General features: G+C 31.6%; 2 protein-coding genes across 2 annotated transcripts in view; both read right to left on the minus strand.

Annotated features, from left to right (window-relative positions):
- Positions 1 to 610: 610 nt before the first annotated feature.
- Positions 611 to 24,731, minus strand: part of Gdi (GDP dissociation inhibitor) — a 57,688-nt gene continuing 33,567 nt past the window's right edge. Inside the window, exon 13 of the mRNA XM_080177693.1 lies at positions 611 to 620. The gene's annotated coding sequence lies outside the window, so the exon portion shown is untranslated. The remainder of the gene's footprint in view (positions 621 to 24,731) is intronic.
- On the minus strand, positions 6,693 to 24,712 carry LOC145331928 (uncharacterized). Its single transcript, XM_080176803.1, has 27 exons — positions 24,662 to 24,712; positions 24,376 to 24,486; positions 24,064 to 24,119; positions 22,672 to 22,714; positions 21,782 to 21,829; positions 20,816 to 20,868; positions 18,076 to 18,150; positions 17,296 to 17,353; positions 17,088 to 17,168; positions 15,005 to 15,086; positions 14,840 to 14,913; positions 14,428 to 14,470; positions 14,150 to 14,204; positions 13,959 to 14,018; positions 13,821 to 13,893; positions 13,678 to 13,732; positions 13,471 to 13,493; positions 13,320 to 13,400; positions 12,962 to 13,010; positions 12,847 to 12,892; positions 12,593 to 12,648; positions 11,289 to 11,311; positions 10,741 to 10,783; positions 10,246 to 10,318; positions 10,105 to 10,180; positions 9,073 to 9,174; positions 6,693 to 7,407 (listed from the first exon to the last, which is right to left on the minus strand). Exons 11-27 carry the CDS (start codon positions 14,905 to 14,907, stop codon positions 6,903 to 6,905), a joined length of 1,431 nt encoding a protein of 476 aa, XP_080032929.1. The 5' UTR covers positions 14,908 to 14,913; positions 15,005 to 15,086; positions 17,088 to 17,168; positions 17,296 to 17,353; positions 18,076 to 18,150; positions 20,816 to 20,868; positions 21,782 to 21,829; positions 22,672 to 22,714; positions 24,064 to 24,119; positions 24,376 to 24,486; positions 24,662 to 24,712; the 3' UTR covers positions 6,693 to 6,902.

A 24,731-nucleotide genomic window follows, 5' to 3' on the forward strand; every position in this document is an offset into this window, starting at 1 on the left:
GAGAAAGGGAAGGAGGAAAGATACCCCCCAGAAAAGAGATGGGGTATAGGGTATTTCCTGACATCAATATAATAGATAGGCCAAAAGCAGTGACATCTATCCCCATTTTGCTAAGGCACTATAGACAGCTGCATACTCTCTTTTAGCTTTAAAATGTTAAATACTTTGATTCAATTTTGATTGGTTGGTAAAAACTAGCAGTGTTAAACTTTTCTACCTGTGGTATATGTACCCTCCCCCAGTAAATAGTTATAAACCTGCTACATATACTACTACGTAAAAGAATCTTCACTGTAAAGGAGAATCATATCAGTTAGCAAAATCTTTTACCACACAGAAACAAACAAACACATAAACATCCTATTACTTTTATATTAGAATAAGTGAACGGTTTGTATGAACGTTATTATTTTGGGTTTGTCTATCCTTGAACTAGAACAGAATAAGAAATTATTTAGTTTTTGGTTGTCGACAATTTTTTTCAGGATTTATATAGAAAAGTACGACATCAAAATTGAGGCTTTTAAAGTGATTAATTTATATATGTATCATATGTTTCACTTCCCCAAAGTCGATACACAAAATTATCCATTCTAAATATCACAATTAGTGGCGGAAACGTTTGGATGCTGAACTTAATGAACCAACCAAACAAAATTCCATAAAAGTTGTTAATCCAACGAATAAGAAAACGTTTTATAGAACTTTTGGAAGTAGTGCATTAAACAGCCCCATGTCTACTCCCTGACAAAGTAAAATTTCTCAAAAAGAACGCCAAAAAAATTTAATGGGGGGGGGGGAGGAAGTCACATTTTGATGTATGAATTGTAAAGTACATGTATTACAAATATTGACATTAATTCATTGAATCCATTTTATTTTGATGATTTATGTTACACCAAGCTACATCATATTTACAACATTCAAAGCAACGCTTCTCTATATTTATGTTTTTGTACAATATTTACTGACACGTTTTTTTGTCTTCCCTTCGTTCATACAAAGTACACTTTAAAATTAAATGAAAGGGTAGAAGGGGTAGTTTTTTTTTCTTTATTAGTATAGGTTAGGTTATATTGGGTACTGGGTATTCCCGCAGGTATAGGCCACGAAGGGTTAGAGCCCCACAGAGGGGCTAGGCATACAATTTATTTTAAAATAGGGGGGGGGGGGATATATTATTACTTGGATGTTGCACCAGCTTTTCATGTACTCTTATAAAATTATGCTAATAGCTAGCTAAAATCCCCAACATGCCCCTTTGAACCATCCCATCCTACTGGATGAACGAACTGACCAGTAAACTGTAGCAACCTAAATTGACAACAAATTCCATCTTTCAATATGTCCATTTATACTATATCCATTCTTATCCCCCAAAATTGTACCTTATCGTCCCAGTTATGTTATACAAAGAAAAAACGTTAATCACCCAATTATCACCTCAAGGCTTGGTAATTGATATATCAAATACTTTTTAGTAGAACAGCTAAAAATATTTCTAGTTAAGTCTATATGTGGTAAGCCGAAGCGTTTCAGCTCACCGGTTGCGAGTTCGAATCCAACGAGCCCTAGCCTTGAAGTATTCTACCAAAACAAACTAGCAGGATTTAGTCATACAGAAATTATATATTTTACTGAATACATTTACAATGGATGGTTACTATATATATATAAATAGATTATAACAATAGGTTAGGTTTGAAGGGGGTGTGGGAGACAAGGGCGTAGCCCGCGGCGGTAGACAGTCTGTGGGGGTAGCTGTGGTAAAAGGGGAGGCACCATCTCCCGGTTGTATAGTTGCATGAGGGGCGCGTGATTGCTGCGTGTCCGTGCCCCTCCCCTATTTAGCCAGTCCAGTTTGACCGCTGCGCAACGGGGTCATCTGCGGTCATGAGGTGAATGGTGATATAATAGGATTAGTGCAGAAGGCTTGACATGATAAGCCACTGCGTAGCAACTCTGTAAACTACCCGTCCGTCTGTTGCCGTATTACCACATATATACTTTATATTATACACTAGCGTCTGTGCCCTTAGTTTTCATGATTTTTGTATTCAATGGGAAGGAGGGAACAGAAAAAATAGCATAAAACCATCTAGAAGCTTAAATTAAAATAAATAGCATGAAACCTTCATGACACTTATAAATTTAATGCAACGAATAACTGAATTAGTTCAGTAGTTTTTTTTATATATCTTAAGCTTCAGACAACAAAAAACTAACTCTATGTTACTTTAAATAGAAGGATAAAATACAGCAAATTTAAATTCAGCCACCTTCAATCAAAGCCATCCTAAGCTTCATTTAGCCGCGGCCACTCTAAACATAACTGCCATGCCATGCCATTTTTAAGAAGCTACAGCTGTAGCCAAACTAATCCATATAGCTTTGGCAAAGCTGCAGACACTAAATCATTTGGCAACACAACTTAAGCTGAATCAGCCGCAGCCGTTCTAAGCTACACTTAGCTGCAGGTGCAAAATTTTCCATTAAACTTAGCCTAAAGATAGCCCATGAGAAGAGTATACACTTCGAGATCTTATTTTGGTGTTTAATTGCATCATTAAAGGGTCACACGCCGTTCAGACAACCAACCCTTTGATTACACGAAGTTTGTCTGGAAATCCTATTTGTTAATTGAAATGAGTTGCGCGCGCCTGTTAAATGGGCCAAGACATTCCCTCTACATTCTAACTCTTAAACTTAGAGGCAGCGTCGATGCCATATTGTGTAAACACAGTTTATAAAACAGGGTAAGGTGTCACCAAAACTCTATGTATAGGCAGGAATCTTAAGGGATAAGACAAAGATAAATTGATATACAATCCCATTGATTATCTCTTCTATAAATATTATTGGTTGAAAACTTTGGGTACTACTAGATCGGGAATAACCAATCAAAATTTAATATAAGTACCCACATTTTTTAAGCCAACGAATATGAAAATGCGATTATAAAAATTTTGGTACGAGTGTAGTTTTCAGTCCGATGTCCCCTCCCTCCCTGATGTATAGGTTAAACAAATTATTTTGTCATTAACCTTTAGGCAAAATATGAAAAAGCATGTTATTGAGATGTCTTGTTTAAGAAAAACAAGTGTATTTTATTTTACTAGTGGCTTCGACCCTATCCCCTAGAGGCTCTATTTCGTGAAGTGGAGAAAGGAAAATAGCCTAAAACTATCTCAAAACATCAATTTTCAATATGTAACTCCGAGGGTTTCCTTCAAGAAAAACTGATCTTTTTAAATACTCAATAGCAGCTACTCTACACTTCCGGTTTTTTTCTAATTGAAAATATACTTCGGGGTAGATTTCTCTAGGAAGGATGTAGGTTACCCCCCCCCCCCCTCCCCTTCCCTAAAACAGTTTTTAACTATTTCTAGACCTATCGATTACTTCACTGTAAAGAAGAGCAAAATCGGTTCTGGATCTGTCAATACAAACACACAGTTAGACAGATAGACATCCTGTTACTTCAATAAAAGTAAAGGAATTTACATAAGCACAGACTGACACACGGACCAGGGAGGAAGGGGAGATTGGGCTGTTTATTACACTAGTCTCCAAAGGTTTATAATAACATTTTTTTATTCTTTGGCATAATAACTTTGGAAACTTTTATTGAATTTTGATTGTTTGGTTCATTAAATTGAGTGTCCGAATATTTCAACCACTAATTGTATTCTACAGAAGGAGTAATTTTGTGCACAATCATTGGGGCTGTACATCAATGTATCGGCCACTGTCTTATCCCTGTAGATCCCAGCACACGGACAGACAATAAGACACATACTGCCATACAGATAGAACGACAATCAGACCTTATTTAGAGTTGCTACGCTATCAAGAAATATTTTATAAGGCTACTTTGTACATTAAATGTAAAGGAACCAGAGCTGGATCTTTAAATCATTTCAATGGTGCGCCAAATCTGGGTGAGCCAACATTCTACCAATGAGAGCACAGCATTTTACGAAATGCCGCGCTGTGATTGGCTGAAATTCGGCGCACCATTGAAATGATTTAAAGATCCAGCTCAGGAAGAGAGGGGCATTGGAATATTAAATAGAGTAGTGCCCAAAGTTTTATAATAACCTTTTTTTATTTGTTGGCATAGCAACTTGGGTTACTAAACACTGATTTGTTGGATCATGAACTTGAGTGTCCCAACGTTTAAAACTACAGAAGGGGTAATTTTGTTTATCATCATCGGAAATATCGGGCATTGTCTTATCCCCTACTATTCCTGATGATGGCTATAAATCTAGCTGGGTAACACCTTCCTAATAGCATAATTGTAAGTTGCAGGTTTTAACACAGTTCTCACAATAATACCAATTACCACTTTTTAGTAGCGTAGCTACTCTAAAATTAATTTTATATGTTAGTCAGTCCCAAATGCTATGGAGGAAATGTGATTTTTTCGGCTGTTATTAGAGATAGACATCTAAATTTACTAATGAAGATCCTATAATATACGTTTTTACATTGTTTTGTCCGTCTGTCTGTCGACAGAGACCTTCTTTTATAAAGGCTTCGTGATTGTCTTTCTTTTTTATGGCAAGTGAAAATATAAAACTGTAAGTCACTTTGTTTATTTAATATTTTTGGGGGGGATTTGCTAATTATGGATGTTGTCATCCATGTTTTGTATTTCATGTAGTGCGACAATAAATGTAACTTCTCTAATTCTGCAATTCATTCTATTTGAAGACTATCGGCTACACCCCTAGTGGTCAATAGGGGCTCTTGAGGTTAGAGAGAGGTCCACCCTCTCATATTTTTAATCTGAGTTTTAAGAAGAAAACTAAATATTTTTGGTTCTTCATTTTTTTCTAGAGGAAATTTTACTTGAGAATTTGGTGGTATCCTTCCACAAAATAGTTAACCTTTCCAGAACCTATGTAGAGCTCCTTTGTAAAGGAGAACTATATCGGTTCAGCGGTTAGCAAGATCCACAGACAAACATCCTGTTGCTTTTATATAAGGATTTCAAGGTCTAATTGTCGCAAAGCAACAGTAGGGAACATTTTAATCGTCTCTAGTATGAAGACGAGTTGTCAAGGCTCGAACCCGCCACCTTTCCGACTCGTTACCAAATACGCAAATGCTGCACCATGTACATGCATAATTCATTAGGGATCTAAAGGGATAAGACAATGACCGATAAATTGATGTGCATTCCCAATGTTTATACACATAATTACCTCTTTTGTAGATTACAATTAGTGGCTAAAATGTTTGGTCTCTCAACTTAATAAATCAACTAATAAAGATTTATTTGAGTCCCCATAGTTGTTAATCCAACTAAAGAAAGTAAACATTATTATAAAACTTTGGGGACAAGTGTAATAAACAGCCCATTGTCCCATTGGGGGGGGGGATTAAAAATCCAAAATTTGGGGGGTAATTTGGGGGGAATAATCAACCCTTTACCCCCCCCCCCCTGGACGGCTATGCATTGTCCTCTTTCTCTAATAATTCATGCTACTTTTATCTAGAAAGTAAGAACACCAAGATGTTAGGAACAGTTTCGGGCAATGTATTTTACACATAAAAATTTATAATATGTAATTTAAAATTGCTTTGAATTATGAAAATAAGTGTCAAATATTTTTTTAACTTAAAAATTTTTATGTCGTTGTTTAGACCTTTCTTATGTTTGATTATAAGTTACAATTTTAACGCATAGCATATTTTTTATGCTTAAGGTTCATTGTCTCTTTGACGTGAGCATACGGTATTACAGTATTCCTAACATCAAACCTATAAGAGTATATTAGTGCAGAGATAAAGAGATCGGTTAGATTTAACAATATTCCCCTCGCTTTTTATTATGAAATTTTACTTTTGACAGTGATATAATGTTGGGAGATATATATGGGCGTGAATTAACTAAAGAACAATTGTCTTATACTTCTTTAATTCATAACATCTTGTCTAAAAATTGTTTCCAAATTGTCCCTTTTCTCTTTAACTATAAAGCCCTATCTCTCTAAGATATAGCATAAATGCGTTTATTATCCGTATGATAAAATATTTTTAAAAGCTAAGCTTTTCTATAATTAGTGTCGGTCCGGCCGTCCGTTACAGAGAGATTGCTTTCTTCGTTAATTTAGGCATGTTAGAATTTTCCTATCGATTTCAAACTTTGCTTGGTGATTCCTTTAGTAGGTAGGTACGATTTAGAAAGCGTAGCAACACTATAATCATTACCAGAATGTCCGTCCGTACGTCCCTTTTAAACATGTTGATTTTTTTACTTTTTTAACAACCATTTTTTATGTGATCTAATTATCCGATTGATCTGATTTTTGGTATATTGGATTCCTGGATATAAGCGAAGCAACTCTATAATCAAGTCCTAAAAATGTAAGTATCTCCATAAACATTATCCTGTATAAAGCAGTTTTTCAACAAATTTACTTACAATTTTGCATCGACTCTTATACATTTATATTCTGATTATTCAATTCTGACATTATACAAGTGTTAATGTCCGTGTTAAATAAACAAGACTATGCTTCATTGTTTATTATTTAAAGCTTAAAATATACTTAATTAGATACAAAAAAAAAATATAGGGTTATTGATAAACTTTTATTAGAGTTACCAGTTGGCTTTAAATCGATATACAAACATACATTCTATAATTTTGGTAATAATACATTAATCATAGACAGCAATATAGATTTGTGAGGGCAAAGCCTTTTTAACAACTGGGCGACACCAACAACAGTAGTAAATTTTAATTCTTAATGTAAACTATATATATCTTTAAATGAAATAAAAATAAAATCATTATCATAAAAATTTCATCAATTATACTTTTAAAACTTGTATTATAAAATAATTGTTGCATGTGCGTGCAAGATGTGCCGAAACATCATATTTTTTTATTCACTACAATATCTATATCTACATGTGCCTGTATTGTTAAGATAATAAACAAAGTAATCTCCACAGTGTGTGACCAATCCAGGATCTTGATATCTGCAAGTATTACCCTTCCAGTTGTAACAAATGTTGATATTCATGGAATCTCCAGGATTCATATTTGATAAGTTTGTATTTGTCCATCCAGTTATTTTTGTGCCACATCTCTCGAATCCTGGTGGATACCCAGCTAATCGTGTTCCAGCTGGAGGTAAGAAACGGTACCAGGAAGGCCCTTCCCAATGGCCACTTCTCACTGCACTTGATGGTGATGTTATGTCAAATTCGTCACAATTGTTGCCTACCCCCTGCTTTACATTTCTATCAGCCTCTTGTAAAGTCTTATGCTGTGAACATTCTAATCTATATGCATATTTTCCAGAGTCACTTGTTTGAGGATTATTGTTAGAATTTTTGGGGATCTTGATGGGAATAAACAGAGAATAGCTTTTCCTCTTGAGCAATCTAAAAATATTTAAAAATCTTAATTCTAAAAATTAGATCGAGGGGAGGAAGTGCCATTCTCCTGTTATATCAGTTTTTGTTATCGGTGCTTTTCTAACAATTCATTATTATTATTATCTTGGACGTTGGACACTAAAACAATGAAACTTTTATTTCTTGGTTACTTTTTAAAACTTAAGGCACTATCGCATAAAAGCAGCTAAAAAGTTATTACCCTAGCAGATAAATCTTACTTCACATAATCATCACAAATACAAGCAGACAATAAAAGTCTAAGGGAAAAAAATTCAAAACAACATAATTTTGGTTGGTTCTATAAATTTGTTCTATTTTTAAAGTATTAGTACTAGTAGGTCAAGACACATAAAAGATGTGTTGGTACAAAAGAACTAAAGACAAAGGACCCAAAAGGAAAAAAAACTGCGACCGTGGCTCAGCACTAGCGCATTCGCTCATCGTCGGTAAGGTGATAGGTTCGAATCTTGGTCCGACACCTGGTCATAACTAAAGTTGTTAAAAATGGTTCCCATTGCTGCTATGTCATATGCGCGACTTAAATAGTTAGAGTGGGGGGAATGCCTTGACTCAAAACAGGCGCAACTCGTTACATGCAAAATTGGGACTTCTCAGACAAAGGTCGTGCATCTCAGAGAGGTGTTTGTTGGGTAAATGAAAACTTTACACCGCAATCATAAGTGGAGTATGTTTCAAGGTGCGTGGAGAGAGGTCTAGTACCCTAAGTGACACCAAGCCTCCTAGAGTCTTAACTCTTAAAAGGGAAAAATACATGATTTAACAAAAGACCTAATATTTATATAAAAGCCCTTCAGGTAACAAGTGTTTCTATTGTTTAAAAGATCTAAAAGGTTTAAAATTCTAAAATTATTTAGACCTAATCTATTTTGGGAAAACTGTCAGACGAATTTCTAAAAAGTTATTCAAATTTTACTTTTTGGGTTCAAGTCCTTTACTTTATTTACTTTAGACATATTGAATAATTTGATCAAGAACAAACATGTTGTTTGAAAAAATTTTCTTTGACAATTTAAAGATTATTCTCTTTAATAGTTTCAGTTTATGTTAATAAAATTTCTTATTTTATTAGGTCTTCTGTAATATCATAACTTTTGTTTAGGTCGTTTTATCAACATATAAACATTTATTGGCTTTAACTCTAACATTTAAAATGACCATTGCCCCATCCCTATAACCTATAAACAAAGAAGAACTATGTTTATATTTAGCTAAGCCTTATTTCTTAAGCAGTTGTGAAAACTTACATTTTACAGATTTTTACTATTATTGTGTATTTCAAAATATTGAAAATTTTTTACTGCTTTGATAAAATCTTAAAGCTTAATTTGATCTGTACGTGGTAACCCGTCAACAATTCTGGTAAACTGTGGCCAGTATGAAGGTAATATTCCAAAAATTCAAATTACCAGTTGTGTGTACATATCACATATTTGCTAGAAAAAGAGACAGAAAAAACAGAGACATTATTGGCCAAACCTTTTTGGGCAAAGTTGTGTTGGATCTTTTATTTGTTTATCAGGATGCTAGTATGCCTGAAAAATTATTTTTTGCCTTTTCTCCTTGGTACCCATTATTCTATTCCAATTCACTTATTTTATATCAAAATTTTAATTTAACAGCTGAATTTACCTGTTTCCAAGGAAACTCCACTTGTTATTCTTGCTCCGAGAATCATAAAATTCAACAGTTAGTCCGTCTGGATCATTTCCACTCACAGCATATATTTTATTTCTAAATATTTATATCACATTAGTAGTTTTAAAAAATATTATTGACTGTTTACTTTTTACTGTACACCTAGAAAAAATCTCAATAACTACTTATTTCTCTGTAATTTCAAGGATAATTTTGTTGTTCTTATTCGTGTGTTTAGTGCCCTGGGAAATGGGGATAGATGTCACAGCTTTTGGCCTACATATTCTATTGACGTCATAGTAGAGGAAAAGATTAACTGGAGGGGGAAAGAAACCCCTTTGAAAAGATATGGTGTATAGGGTGTTTCCTGACGTCATTAGAATAGATAGACCAAAACAGTGACATCTATCTCCATTTTGCACTATAGACAACTACGTCTAATTCTGGTGTTAAGGAATTTTTTCCCCGCAACTCAAAAGGATCACATATGAAAAAGTCTTGCGTGCAGTATAAAAAAAAACTTTATTTTGTTGTGTGGCAAATGAAATTTTATTAAATTTTCTCTATGGTGCTTAAAATTTTTGTATCAATTTTATTTAAGGGTCCTGATATGCATATTTGTAAAGGCTTAGCAAAGGTCAAAATGTTGGTCATTAGAATTTTTCAATTTAACATAAGATTGCTCCTGTGACTAAAGGATAGAAAAAAAAGAAAGTACCAAATTAATGCCAGGTACACGACTTCAATGTAAAAGGTTCATGTGGGGATAAATTAAATATACAAATATTTAATGTAGTTTCTAGCCAGAAACCAAATAGGAATGGTTGTTTAATCTAATAACATTGACATAATAGAAATAATATTTTTAATCAAATGTATTATGTAAAATTGAAAAATAACTAGAATATACCATTACTGTTATGTCACCTTAGGTAATGAACTGACTACATTGTGTAAAATGTTGTGTGAAAAGTCGAGCTGTGAATCTGAATTTTCTTAGGCGAATAATTACAAATTAAAAATTACCCTTCTTGAAATATTCCAAGTCTATTGCCCCTCTTTGAATTCATAGGTGCCAAGCTCTCCCATCTTCCAATGCCTGCTATACAAAATAAGAAATGAATAGCATGGAATTTATGAATATTTATTATACATTTATTATCATACTTGAACCAATTTTGATGTATTCAACTGAATTAAGATAATCTCTCGGTTTGTAGCCACCTACTACAATCAAAACCTATACAAAATTATTGTATTAAATATATATAACCTGAGAGAGGTATCACATAGTAAAACTAGGGTTTTAAACCCATGACAATAAGACTAATATTCTAAGTATGTACATGTAACCTTTATATTTTTTAGGTATGCTTCATATTTGTTTCAGCCTGTTGAAGCAAATCAGCCATTGACTTACAGCTGTACTCTCAATGGCAGCGGATTCAGCATTACTTTGTGTAACAAGTTTTATTTGTTGAATTAATCAATATAAAGTTGTCCATTGAAATCAACATGCAATATAAAAGAATATATATTAAAAGTTTCAATTCCAAAGAACAAAGCTTCTTTGAAAAGTTGCAGTACATTAGATGATCTAGGGTAATGCTGTTCTCAATTTACTTCACCAACAATTATATTATTGTCCTTCTAGCAACATACCTCATCACCATCCAAATTTACAACAGCACAACCATGGTTTCTTCTATAATATATTTTTTTTATCAATTTCCCGATGGAAGCCTTAAGGAAATACTCGATGTTTTCCACTGGAAGACTTCCGCCATTACTATTTATATTAAATTTCATTAACAAAAAGATGTTTCAAATATTTTTTTGGCATTTGAGAAACTTTTCCCCATAACAGTAAAAAAAAAATAATGTGAATAAATTTCAACTAGAGGCAAAGACATACAGTAGAATAAAAATTATACAAAAATCTAAATACTTTTAAACCTTATCCATGCTTAAAACTAAAGTATCAAAGAAAGTAATCATTATGAATAGACAAAAGTATAGCTTAAAAACGTGAGTTTGTTAAATAAAAATATAACTTTTCACTTATAATGGAAAAAAATGAGAAATCATGCACCTATATTATAATAAAAATATTTTTTTAAATTGTGATAAGTTGTGTGGGTCTATCAATGACCTTAATGTTGAAAATATCCCTTCTCAAAATCCTTTGTAAAGTAGAAGATGGCACTTACCTTCTCTCGATCATGTCAGGTAACTGGAAAAAAATGATTATGAAAGTCCCTTACGAGTATTATTTGGTCATAACTCTTGCCTACAATATTAATCCTCTTCGACTTAAAGTGCTAACTAAGTTTCTTTCCATGTCCAAGTAATCAGTTTTGAAATATCTTTCTATTCTAAGGAAAATTGATAAAAATACTAAAAAATATGCAAACTAAGGTGAAACCATTTGAATGTATAGATACCATAAAACCAAAAACAATAAAATTTTTGCTCTTTTTTTTAAAGTTTGATCCTGTTCAATCAACTATTTTTAGAGAATTATTATAAGAAACATAATGAAACATATTTATTGATTTTATAAAGTTAATATCATGCAATTTCATTAACGGTATATTCAAATAGTTACATCTTACCTTGCATTTTTTTGTATTTTTATCAATTTTCCTTAAAAAAAAAGACATTTATAACTGATTACATATCACTGTGGGCTATAATTGAATCAAGACAAAAGTAAGTGCCGAGCCCTGAGACCTATGTATGGTGAAAATAGACATAAAACCATGATGATTCCAGGTAAAACCAAAATATTACAGCGGGGGCTTTTTGAGAAAATTAGATTTGAAAATTTCAAGTTCAATATTCACCCCCTAGGAGTTGTCGCTTAGTCATGACAAGAAAAGCAAACATTATTTATTTTAAATTTTGAACAACTTTGCTTTTATGAAGTCCTTCTTAAAACCTCTCTATATATGATTTATTTTAGGCTGAATTTTCGTGACCTTTGCAAAGAAAGTGATAAAAATGGCCATTTATTAACTCCCTTCAGGAGTGGTTTTATAAAGAACTTTATAAAAGCAAAGTTGTTCAAAATTTAAAATAAATAATATATGCTTTTCTTGTCTTGATTATGCGGCAACTCCTAGGGGGTGAAAATTGAACTTGAAATTTTCAAATCTTATTTTCTCAAAAAGCCCCCGCTGAAATATTTTGGTTTTACCTGGAATCATCATGGTTTTATGTCTATTTTCACCATACATAGGTCTCAGGGCTCGGCACTTACTTTTGTCTTGATTCAATTCTAGCCTACAGTGATATGGGTTTGTGAATTAACTACGTTTTGTAAGCATTTTTGAAAGAGTTAGGGCCAAATATTACCAATAGAACATTGTAAAAATTAACAGAATTAATACATTATTAATATGTATATATTAGCTTTATACTTATTTTTAACATTTAAGAAAAAAAACTTTGATATATTTTAGAACATTTAAAATAAATTATTTACTTTTATTTAAATATTAACTTTACTTACTATTTGCCATTTTCCATTTCCAGGGTTGAACATTTGCACTTTTTTACTGTAATTTTCTGAAAAAAAATATGAATATTACATTATTATAAGTAAATTATAATTTCTTATAATTTTCTATATTGAACCATCCCTCCTTATATTAGCTTAAAGTATATATATTCCCTATGAAGCAAACTCTGTTGGTCCAGTAGTTACAGAGATCTTAAGCTTCAGACAGTTGTACAGACATTGTTTTACTATGTAATATAGATTACCAATTGCACGGTTAGCTTTTGTTCGTTCTTCGGAAGTTTGAGTTTCCTAAATTCAGAATAAGATCAATTAAATGTGAGAATTATCTTTATAAATTGAAATTAGTACCAAAAATACCTTGCAATTTCCTGAATTTCTGGAACTATAACCTCCAGTAACAAATATTCTGAATGATGATATTTATTTAATAAATGTATTAATTGACCTTAATAACTCTCTTACGCCCCCCCCCCCCCTTCTCCCACTATTATGGCTAGCAGTAAAAATTGTGTGAAATATCCTTATTTTTATAAAAATATTTTACTATAAATCAGTCAAATAAATTTCTTGCTTTGTTTACCCAACTTGTATGCAAGTACTTTTCTAATTCACAAATTTGAAACACTTATTATATTTAAAATTCAGTCAATTATGGCCTTTTGTCTCTTTAGCACATAAATACATAAAATGACATACTAGGGTTTATTGGTCACACCTTGAATTTGAAGTAGCAGCACATCCATATCCTCTCAATCTTTCTGGTGGATCCATTGAAAATTCTGCTGTCCATCTTTCACTAAGTCACAATTTGTTATTTGAAAATTTGTCTTCCTTTAGAATTAGCTAAATTGATAATAAAAAAATACCTTCTTGTATCATAAACTTGCACCTAGATATAAATATTTAGTTAAAACTTACTCAACAACTAAGTTTTAAATAACTTATTTGAAATTTGATCAAAAACCATGTAAATGTAAATCAATCAAATTTTAAATTTATAAAAAAAATTTATAGTAAAAAAATCGAATAAGCAATAACAACAGTTTGACATTGAATATATAATAAAAAATAACCTGAGGATAATTTTGACAAACCGGTTTCTTGTAGCCACCAAACACATACAATTTGCTAATAATTAATGATTTTAGAAAATATATCTGCAAATCTTTTCATTGAATTTTACTTAAAAATACATGTTTTAAAAAATTTATTTTACCTCCCAAAACCTGCTGATGCTGCATGTGATGTTTGGTGTGGCATATTACTTTTTTCCACCCAGGCTCCATTAGCTTAATGAGTAAATGATGATAATTTCTTTTAGTTTTAGTTAAAATAACTTTACAGAAATACTTACAATTTGAGAATATGCTTTTTACAAAACAGGAAGAGTGCACAGTTCTAGCACCAAAGGTACCTTAAAGGTTATATGTTTTTTTATTAAACAACTTAACGTAGAATATCTGTAGTATAAATGTAAGCAACAATTTTAATCTAAATTAAAATAATATACAAACAGAAAATCTATCATAAAAAGCTCAATTATACCTGAGCTTCCACCACAAACATAGATGTTATCTCCAACTTGTCCCCCAACTGCTGCCTTTATATTGAAATGTTTTATATCAATTTTATTACAAACTAAAATTTTTGATTTAGTACATTTAAAAGTCTTTAGACAGCCAGGATTATTAAATTTTATAGCTTCTATACTAAAAAGGACAAACATTATTGGACAATATATCTTACATTTTGATTTGCATTTGTATTGGTTTGTATTTGTTTTGATAAGGGTAAACAGATAACAACGTTAAAATATTAAATACCCCTCTTTCTTCTGGCAGCTTTGCAATTCGGAAAGATTCTCCCCTAAATTAAAAAAAAAATTATTTAATTGATAAAGAGCTTCTTTAAAAATCATATATATACATGAATAAAATTTATATAAAGGGGTTATTGTTGTTAAGGGATGATTCTCTTTCCCAAACATTAAATTTTACCAGCAAAACACTTTCAAAACAGTAGTGGGTTATAACTCAAAAACTTTAGGTGCCATGATTAAATTCCTTGTATCTTAAAACTCAGGTAAATGTTTGACATATCGCACTCAAATTAAAGTCACCCCCTTAAAAAATCTTAGATATCCTTTGTCATAGGATCATCATAATTACACACTTTCGAGTATGAACAAAGTTAGATGGTTATTATAATGTGTCAGCTATATTTTAAAACTAATACCTTCCATTAGATCCAGGTGAAAATTGTTCAACAAATCCTGGTTCATCAGTCCCATCCACTATCCACATTGCAGCCTATTTAATTTTAAATTTTTTAAATTTAAAAACTTATATTTTCTAAATCTTAATTAGTGATTTATTTGTCTTAAAAAGAGATCTGTTCTACCTGGAAATTATCCACATATCTGGAAGGAGGTTCTGTTGGTACGCTTGTAGGACAAATATTTTCATTACAGGATTCCTTATCACTAAACCAAATTTTAATACAATACACTTATATCTAAAAGAGGACATTAAGGTTTTAAATACCACATTAAAATTATTCTGTATTAAATGATGCTGTGAGTATTGGTGCAAAAAATATGACGTAACAAAAAAAATTAGCCAATGAGAGGCCGTTATTGACCAATGGTAAAATTTATAGTGGACTCTCATTGGCTAATTTTTTTTGTTACGTCATATTTTTTGCACCAATACTCACAGCATCGTATTAAATATCTGAACATTCTTGAATTAGCTAAATATATATGGTATATTTTTTATTTTATTAATTTTACATTCTGTAATATGCACAATAAAAATTAAAAATTTAGTTTATAAATCGTATTATTTACTTATTTGTGACAATTTATTTAACATTTTTAGAATTTTACAGATTATTATAAAATTTGTTTTTACATAAATTATTAGATTTCTAGATAATATAACTAGAAAAAACGATGAAATTCATTATGAAACTCAGTAATTTAATAAGAGCAAAAACAAGAAAACTTTATTTATACCTAAAAACTATGTTTTATATTTAATCGAGATAACAAGAACAATATCAATATATTTTTGGTTACAGATTTGATATGTTCACTTTTTTGCACCAAAAATCAATATTAATTAATATGTTTAAATATCAAGAATAATTTTAACACAAATAATTTGGAGAAAAAAATGTCCTTATAATACAAAAACAAACTGTACTTGTAAATCACTAAATTTACTGTTCTATAATTTTTTATTCATATCATTTATCTCTCAAAAATCAGTCTATAAATAAGTCAACGACCATAAGAAATCAGAGGTTCGTTTTCAGGCTCTCGTTGAGATGATGGTGGTGGTGTTGGACAAATATTTTCACTACAGATTTTCGTTTCACTAAAACCAAAATTTGAAAAAATACATAAAATCTTACTTAATTTTTAAATTGAACAGCTTTGCCAATGAATGTGTCTTGAAATCTCTTATAATTTCTGAGATTGGACGGGGGAGCATTTTATGTATCTCGCCCCTTCCCCCTCCCTGCCAACTTGATAATGGAATCAAATACTTCAAAATAGAATCTATAAAATGATAAGAATGGTTACAACCTTATATAAAACTAACAAGATGTCTATCTGTCTTTTGTACAAAAAGATCTCACTAATCGCTGAACCGATGTGGTTCGTCTTTACCATGAAGCTTCTCATTCAAGATTCATTGGACTTAAAAATTTGAAAGAATTAGGTATTAAATCTTTTAAATTTATAGGTGTTCAATTTTAAAAGTTTATTATGTCTTTAAAGCATACATATTTTTGCTGAAGTATCCAAAATGACACCATATTAGAGCAATGGATTATTCTAATATGACGTCATTCCGGATAATTCGGTCAAAAGTTTTTAAATTTATCCCTTTTTATAAGCAATGTAGAGATCTTCGATGTTGTGATATTTTAATTGTCAATATAATTAGCTCTGTAAAATGTTTCCAAGAGGCCACACTCATTCATTAAAATTTTTAATGAAAAAATAGATTTTATATAGACTTAAAACTTGAGAAACTTTTCCTAATGTTAGTTTAGTTAAGATATAGAACAATTTACGGTGTTCAGAACCAATAATTTAAAATCGTGTTTAAATATCATTAGCATATTTCCAACCCCACATTCTCGACTTTGCAAAGGCCAACCCATGTTATGAAATTACCAAAGCATGCTTAAATTATGGGAATATACAGTGTGTTTTTTTATGAGAACTTTTTTGAAAGCAATTTTACCCCACTTATAGTTATCAGAAATTAATGATTAATGGCTTATTTTCTTATTGTATTAACAATAAAATACACTCCCTATTTTTGTCTGTAATACATTTCTTAAATCTTGCCTCTCGATTGGTTTAATGGGGGTGTCAAAAAAAAACGTAAGGGGGGTGTCAAAATTTAAAACACTCTGCACGCCACTTTTCTTTAATAATATATGGAACTAATAAAAAAGAACTTACATGTCTTCACAATAAGATACATCCCTTTTGCCAATTCTCAAAAAATTTGTAATTGGTGGAGGACATTTCTTTTGCCTACTCCTGAAAAATTATGAGCAATATTTTTATCATATGCTGAGCTATGCAGCAATGTTTATTTTCAAATTGTTTTTTTAAACATACTCAGATAAAATTATTCAAAAAGTTTATATTAATTAGATAATCTAACCTGGTCTTCTCCCCTCCACCACATGTTTTCGTACATTGAGACCATTCACTCCATTGTTCTATAAAAAAATAATTGTCATAACGATAATTTTAAACCTATATTTTTGACAACTTTTATAACACAGGATCTTCTAGAAGATCACCTTTGATGTAATAAACTTTTTTAGGGATCGATACATAATTACTAGGCACACCCCTCCGTAACTAAACCTTAGATTTAAAAAATATCCCAAACATTCGGACAATTTGGCGTTCAAATAGGACCTAGTGGTAGTTAGAATCAGTTGAGAACAAAATCCTAGCTGTTCCTTCTTGCCAGATATGGCCATTGTAAGATTTTGAGTAAAATTACACTAAATATCCAGATACAAACTTAAATCTTCTTTCAATTTTTAAGTGTAATCTTAGTGGGACAGCCCTAAAACAGAGTATCTACGCTACTGTGGCCAAACTGAATTCCTGGAGTTCCTAACAGAGAGTGCCTAAATGTGCCACAATTGGGGATTTGAACCGATTCCTAAAACTTTTTAATTAAGATTTTATTAATTTCTTGCTTATTAAGTTTTGACACTCTACAAGAGTTCCATTCCACTCCTGAAAAGCTCCTCTACATAAAAGGTTCGTTGTATTTATGACACACATGAGTAAAGCGTAGCTGCGCTATTTATTTGTTGCCGAAATGCATCTTGTCTGACGTCAGGCTAGACAAAGTTTGAAAATGATAGACAGCTGATATCTGTTTTTAGATTGCTACTATGATAAACAGTTGTTAACAGAATACCTCTTTCTATCACTTCTTTGATAAAGTCAAGGTTTTCTTTTTCTCCAATGTTTGTATAAACACCAGGTCTTGCACCTAGAATAAATATTTAGTACAATATTTTGTAATCAAACAAGTTCTATAGAGCCTAGCCTCCCACACTAAGGAACTATGTAAAGGAACAGATTATGTTCTATAAATCTTATCCTCACTGTGTAACTTTGTAGTTAACTATGTCCAGTAACAAAACATAGCTATAATACAAAGTAGAATGATGTCTGTCCGTCCGTCCGTCTGAAGCTTAAGATCTCGGTAACCACTGAACCGATTGGATTCTACTCTTCAGTGTATATACCTACTGGTCCTGTGGTGGTTTTAGGCTATTTTTTTGGGGGGTGGGACACCCCAAACCCCCCCCCCCAAAAAAAAATAAAAAAATCCTCCCCCCATTTTTTTTGCAGAAGATTTACTTAGTCCTTTTTTTTGCAGAAGATTTCCTTGGTCATTTTTTTTTGAAGCGAAGCTTTTCTATAATCATTAAAAGCGAAGCTTTTCTATAATTAGGGTCGTTCCGTCCGTCTGTCCGCCCGTCCGTCCGAGATAGATAGCTTTTATTCGTTAATTTAGGCATGTTAGAATTGTCCTATCGATTTCAAACTTTGCGTGATGATTCCTGTAGTAGTTAGGTACGATTTAGAAAGCGTAGCAACCAGAATGTCCGTATGTCCATTTTAAACATGTTGATTTTTCTACTTTTTAACAACAAATATTTATGTGATCTAATTATCCGTTTGGTATAATGATTCCTGGGACAACAAAGAACAATAGTATAAGCAAAGAAAAGTCCTAAAAATGCAAGTATGTCCAAAACATTATCCTGTATCAAGCAGTTTTTCAACAAATTTAGTTACAATTTTGATTCGACTCTTTCGATACTTTTATATTCTGATTATTCAGTTCAGACACTAGACAAGTGTTAATGTCCGTTTGTCCTACCGTTTCAGTGCTTCACTTTTATGGATGTTGTCATCCTTGTTTGCAGAGGATTTCCTTGGTCCTTTTTTTGCTGAAGATTTCCCTGGTCCTTTTACGAATTTCACCTTAATTTTTTTTATCACCTTTTGGGGCACAGCCCCTAGAGGCTAGGGGTGAAGCCGCTAGTATTATATAAATGACTATCTATAATACAAAGTAGAACGATGTCTATCTGTCTATTTGTTTGTGTGTTTGTTTGTTTATAGCGAAGGATCGCGCTAACCGCTGAACCGATCGGGTTCTCCTTTACAGGGTAGCTTCTCATAGGTCCCGGGAAGGAAAACTATTTTCTTGGGGGGTGGGACACCCCCAACCTCCACAAAAATGAAAATACCCCCCTCCCCCCAAATTTTTTTTTCTTTTTAAAACTAAAATTAAAATAGTGTGGTCGACTTTCCCCCCCCCCAAAAAAAAAAAATTCCCCTCCACCCACAGAAATTTTTTTTTTTAATTTTTCTTTTAAATCTAAAATACGAAAAATTGGTTTGATCAAACCTCTTGGGGCAAAGCCCCTAGAGGCTAGGGGCGAAGCCACTCGTAAACTTATAAAGCTTTGTCTCCCTCACTGTGTAACATGTAAAAAAAAAATTTTTAAAAGACTCCTTTACAAAGTAACTTACTTGTCCTTGCATAACTTTCTGATACATTTTATGATAAAGTATACGGACATATATTTGTAGTTGTTTCGCATCAGTTACATTTTCTACACTTTAATAGGGCTTATTTTACAGAGAACTCCCACTCTAGTCCTGGTAGGACTTGACACCTTGTTTCCAACAAGAATTATATACAAGTAGAACGATTTCCGTCGGTCTGTCAGTCTGTCTGAAGCTTAAGATCTCAGTAACCACTTAATCGATTAGGTTCTACTCTTCAGGGAATATACCTACTGGTCCTGTGATGGTTTTAAGCTATTTTCTTTGGGGTTGGGACACCCCCAGCCTCCCCCCCCCCAAAAAAAAATTCTTTTTAAATTAAAAAAAGGGGGTATATAATTAGGGTCGGTCCGTCCTACGTCCGTCACAGAGAGTTAGCTCTTTTCGTTAATTTGTTAGAATTCAATTGATTCCAAACTTTGCATGTTGATTCCTGTAGTAGTTAGGTACAATTTAGAAAGCGTTGCAACTCTATAATCAACACTAGAATGTCCGTAGGTCCATTTGAAACATGTTGATTTTTAACTTTTTGACAACAAATTTTTGTATGTTAAAATTATCCGATTCTTCTGATTTTTTGAAAAGTTATTCCTATTACAACAAGGTACAATTAAACAATTAAAAGTCCCAAAATGTAAGTATTTCCTTAAACAGTATCATCTATTTATGCACCTTTGCAAAATATTTACTTACAATATTGTTTGTACTGATGCATTAATATTCTGCTAATTCAGTTCTGACAATCTAAAAGTGTTAATGTTCGTTTGTCCTTCCATTTCAGAGCTTCGCTATTATGGATGTTGTCATCCTTGTTTTTTTTACTTTTACTTATCTAAACTAAAATAAAAAATTGGGTTGATCAAACCCAGTTCATTACCTCTTGGGGCACTGCCTAAGAGGGCAAAACCGCTAGTTTAAATGTAAAGTGACAAATTGAGAGATGCTAATCTAGTTTTATGGAAAATGACATCTTATGATAGATATTATGAATTAGAAAATGTTAAGGTTTGACAATTGAATAAGAAAATAGCATTCATATTAAAAATCTGGTTAAATTAAAAAATACTTACTAATTTTACCACACTCTGGTTCACCAAATGAGACAAGACCTATCACCACAGTTCTAAATGTAAAAACCAAATAAAACTTCATTTCATGTAATTATTTGCCAAGCTTGGACCAATTTTCTGCACTACCTCTCTGATTTTTGTAATACTCTACATATATTCTCTGTATTTTGTTCTGTTGGGTGGTTCTTACCCTCAGGAGGGCAGAAAAAAGTTTCATAGTTCCTGGATGTCTAGATATCTAGCTATCCATGTAGGTAGGTACCATTTTTTAACGATGTAAAAAAAAAATTTTAACAAACCTATTTTGATTACTCTACTAGTAATCTAAGTATGTTAGGCCATAATGTTTTCTGACCATATAAAAAATCTTTATAATATTTTCAAAAAATAATTAAATTTTTTTTTCAAGTGACTAAAAATAGACCCATGGATACAGAATTTGACTGATAACATTATTATTCCACTTTATTGCACAAAAGATTTTGTCAGAATTGATTCTATAAATGTGTTTTTTTTAAAATTTGAGTCTGTATGGATGTAGTATTTGTGGTTTTTGGGAGAGATTCTTGTATACTTGTTTAAAATTTTCTCCTAGAAAGCTGATAGAAATCTTTGCACAATCCCCTCAACTGACCATGAGTTAACGTATTGACCAACATATGGGGACTATATTAACAACTTAAATTCACGAAAAAATCCCTATCACAATATCCACATATCCTTTCACCAAAAAGCGGTGATTTCCCTCAAAGTGACTATCCAACACTGAAACCCTCACCACATTTCAGAAAATATCAAAATTATAATGGAGGATAAGTAAGGCTTTTACCTAATATAACCTAACCTAAAGTATTAACATAAAAACAAATATCAACTTCCCTCTTATTTTCATTTTTTTTAATAATGGAGGAAGTTTTAAAGCTAAAAGAAGTGTTATTAATTTCATTTTAAATAATTTTGAAAAACCTGAATGTGCCTTGCCCAAACTTTTCATCTCGAGTCAATCCTCCTCCACTAAAAATGAAAATTAGACAGTTATGGTTGTGGGGATAGTTAAATAACTTTTAAAGTGAAATAATTCCACACAACTTGTAATTGGATTTTTTATACAATTCAAAAAAGATAACGCTCTTTTTGGAAGCTATTTTACTATATACCATTCCCCAAGAAAATAGCTTTAAACCTCCACAAGACCATTAGGTAACTATCCTAAAGAATATAATCCAATCGGTACAGTGGTTACCGAGATCTTAAGGGACGGACGGATAGACATCATTCTACTTTGTATTATAGACTAGCAGCTTCGCCCCTAGCCTCTAGGGGCTTTGCCTTAAGAGGTAATTAAAGAAAAAAATAATTACCTCTGGAGATGCCCCCACAAATTTCAAATAATTAAAAAAATATAAGTACCTGATGAGAAGCCCCCACTCCGCCACTAGTTTTAAATAATTAAAAAAAATGAAGGGGGGATTTTTTTCAATTTTAGGGGGGTTGGGGGTGTCCTACCCCCCCCCTCCCCCCCCCCCCAAGAAAATAGCCTAAAACCACCACAGGACCAGTAGGTATAGGTAAGTGTAGAATCCGATCGGTTCAGTGGTTACCGAGATCTAAAGGGACGGATAGACAGACGGACAGGCAGATGGACGGACAGACATCATTCTACTTTGTATTATAGATGTTGGTATATCATTAATGCTCTAAAATACGGTTTTTTAGCTAAATAATCACTGAGCATCATTACTTACTATGAATTCCTGTCTGTCTGCTATTCACCTTGTTTCTGTAAATTTGCTTTAAAGAGCTTATGGGTGTTGTCATTATTATTTTCTTCTTAATTTAGTAAAAAAAAAAGTTACCTGTCACCCCTACAACTGTCTCCACGACGTGAGTTTGAATTACCTTAAAAAAAGAAAAATAGTAATTTTAAAAAAGGAGAGCATATTGCTGATAAAGAAGCTGTATCAACTTTTTTGCTTTTTATTTAAGATAGCTAGCCGGTTCTTTTAGTAAGTAGTAGATGTAAAATTTTTCATAGAATTCAGATATGCAATCGGTTTTTTGTAGACCTCTTATTTTTGAAGTAATTTAAGTTTTTTAAAAAAATAATTAAGTCGGTTTTAAGGTACTAAAACGCAACAAAATAAAAGAAGAAAATGGCCAGTATGAACAAAAATAGTAAGATCTTTAATTTGACACCTTACTTTTAAAATTCTGTTGAGTAATTATTGAAAAAATCTATTTTGTTAACCTCGGATTAATCAAAACTTTGAAATTAAAAATATCCTCTCACAGGCATAAAAAGTATGTATTTTTAATTGCATTGTTTTGAAGTTTATAAACAGACTGATGCATATTTGTTCATAATTTTTCATTCTTTACATGTTCTGTAATATCACTATATTTATTGTAGTATCTATTGTATATATTGTATGAACGTTCTCCTTTTTTTTCAGCAATTCAATTGGTTAACTTTATAGGTTAAGCTTCGTCAATTTTCGTGATTTGTGATTGGCTAGTTTAGTAGTTACAATTTTTAAAATAAACTTTTTATTTTTTTTATTTTTTATTACAATTCTTTAAAACTTTTTCAATTTCGCTTAGAATGGATTCATAATATTTTTCTGATTCTAAAGATATATATGAACCCATATTTTTTATGTTTGTTTGATAAAATATTTAGGTTTAAAGTTTTTATTAAACCGAGATTAAAAAATTTATTTTTCAATAATTACTCAACAGAATTTTAAAAGTAAGGTGTCAAATTAAAGATCTTACTATTTTTGTTCATACTGGCCATTTTCTTCTTTTATTTTGTTGCGTTTTAGTACCTTAAAACCGACTTAATTATTTTTTTAAAAAACTTAAATTACTTCAAAAATAAGAGGTCTACAAAAAAAACCGATTGCATATCTGAATTCTATGAAAAATTTTACATCTACTACTTACTAAAAGAACCGGCTAGCTATCTTAAATAAAAAGCAAAAAAGTTGATACACCTTCTTTATTAAATGAATGTAAAATTATTTAAATAGTCACAATTAAGGTTGTGCATTAAAACATCAATGCTCGGCATGTGTTAATGGTAGAAAAATACCACGCATACCGATAGATCCGCAGTGAGCTCTGGTTTTCGGAAATACTTTAGTATTTTATTAGTGTGAAGAAAGTTGTAAAAGGCAACTTGGGAGTAAATCAAGAGAATTTTTTTTTGCATTTTGTTAAAGGCAAATTTTATATAAAAAAATTACCACCATTATTACTGCCTAAGGCACATATTTGATTTCCTTTCAAATACTCGTATAACCTAATAATAAAAGTCAGAATTTAGTTTATATTTTTCTAAGAGTTGTTTTGGTAGATATGCGGACATTTAGCTTTATTACTGAAAATTAATTACTGTCTTTTTAAAAATATTGATCATTCATTTCCATTAATATTTTCTTAATTGTTATGAGTATAAATCTGACCATGCATGGATATGTCAGTAAAAGAAAGTGAATTATCAGCACCTTTTAAACATAATACTTAAATAGTAGCTTTAATATTAAAAATAAGTTTACTTAACACCAGCTGAGTTGAATACAGTCCATATTTTCTTGCACTCAACTTGACTATGAATATTTACATATGCTCTCAGCAGTTCATATGGTAGAACGCCATCTTTTACATCTCTTGCATTAAATACGTTTTATGAATTAAAGGATTTTTAAAAAATTAAACAAGCAACAGAAGTAAATGATAGAGAATTAAGCCTTTTGAATGAATACGTTGCAGTTGATATAAGACTCAATATTTTGATAATTGTTATATGAAAAGCCTTTTCAGAGATCCCATAAAACTAATCACCCTAAATGTCTAGCACCAAATCCAGTCACTTCAACTTCAGTGCCCACTTTGATAAAAAAAAGAAATCAAT

This window comes from Acartia tonsa, chromosome 11 (genome assembly GCF_053477335.1).
Source record: "Acartia tonsa isolate MP-2025a chromosome 11, ASM5347733v1, whole genome shotgun sequence".
NCBI lineage: Eukaryota > Metazoa > Arthropoda > Copepoda > Calanoida > Acartiidae > Acartia > Acartia tonsa.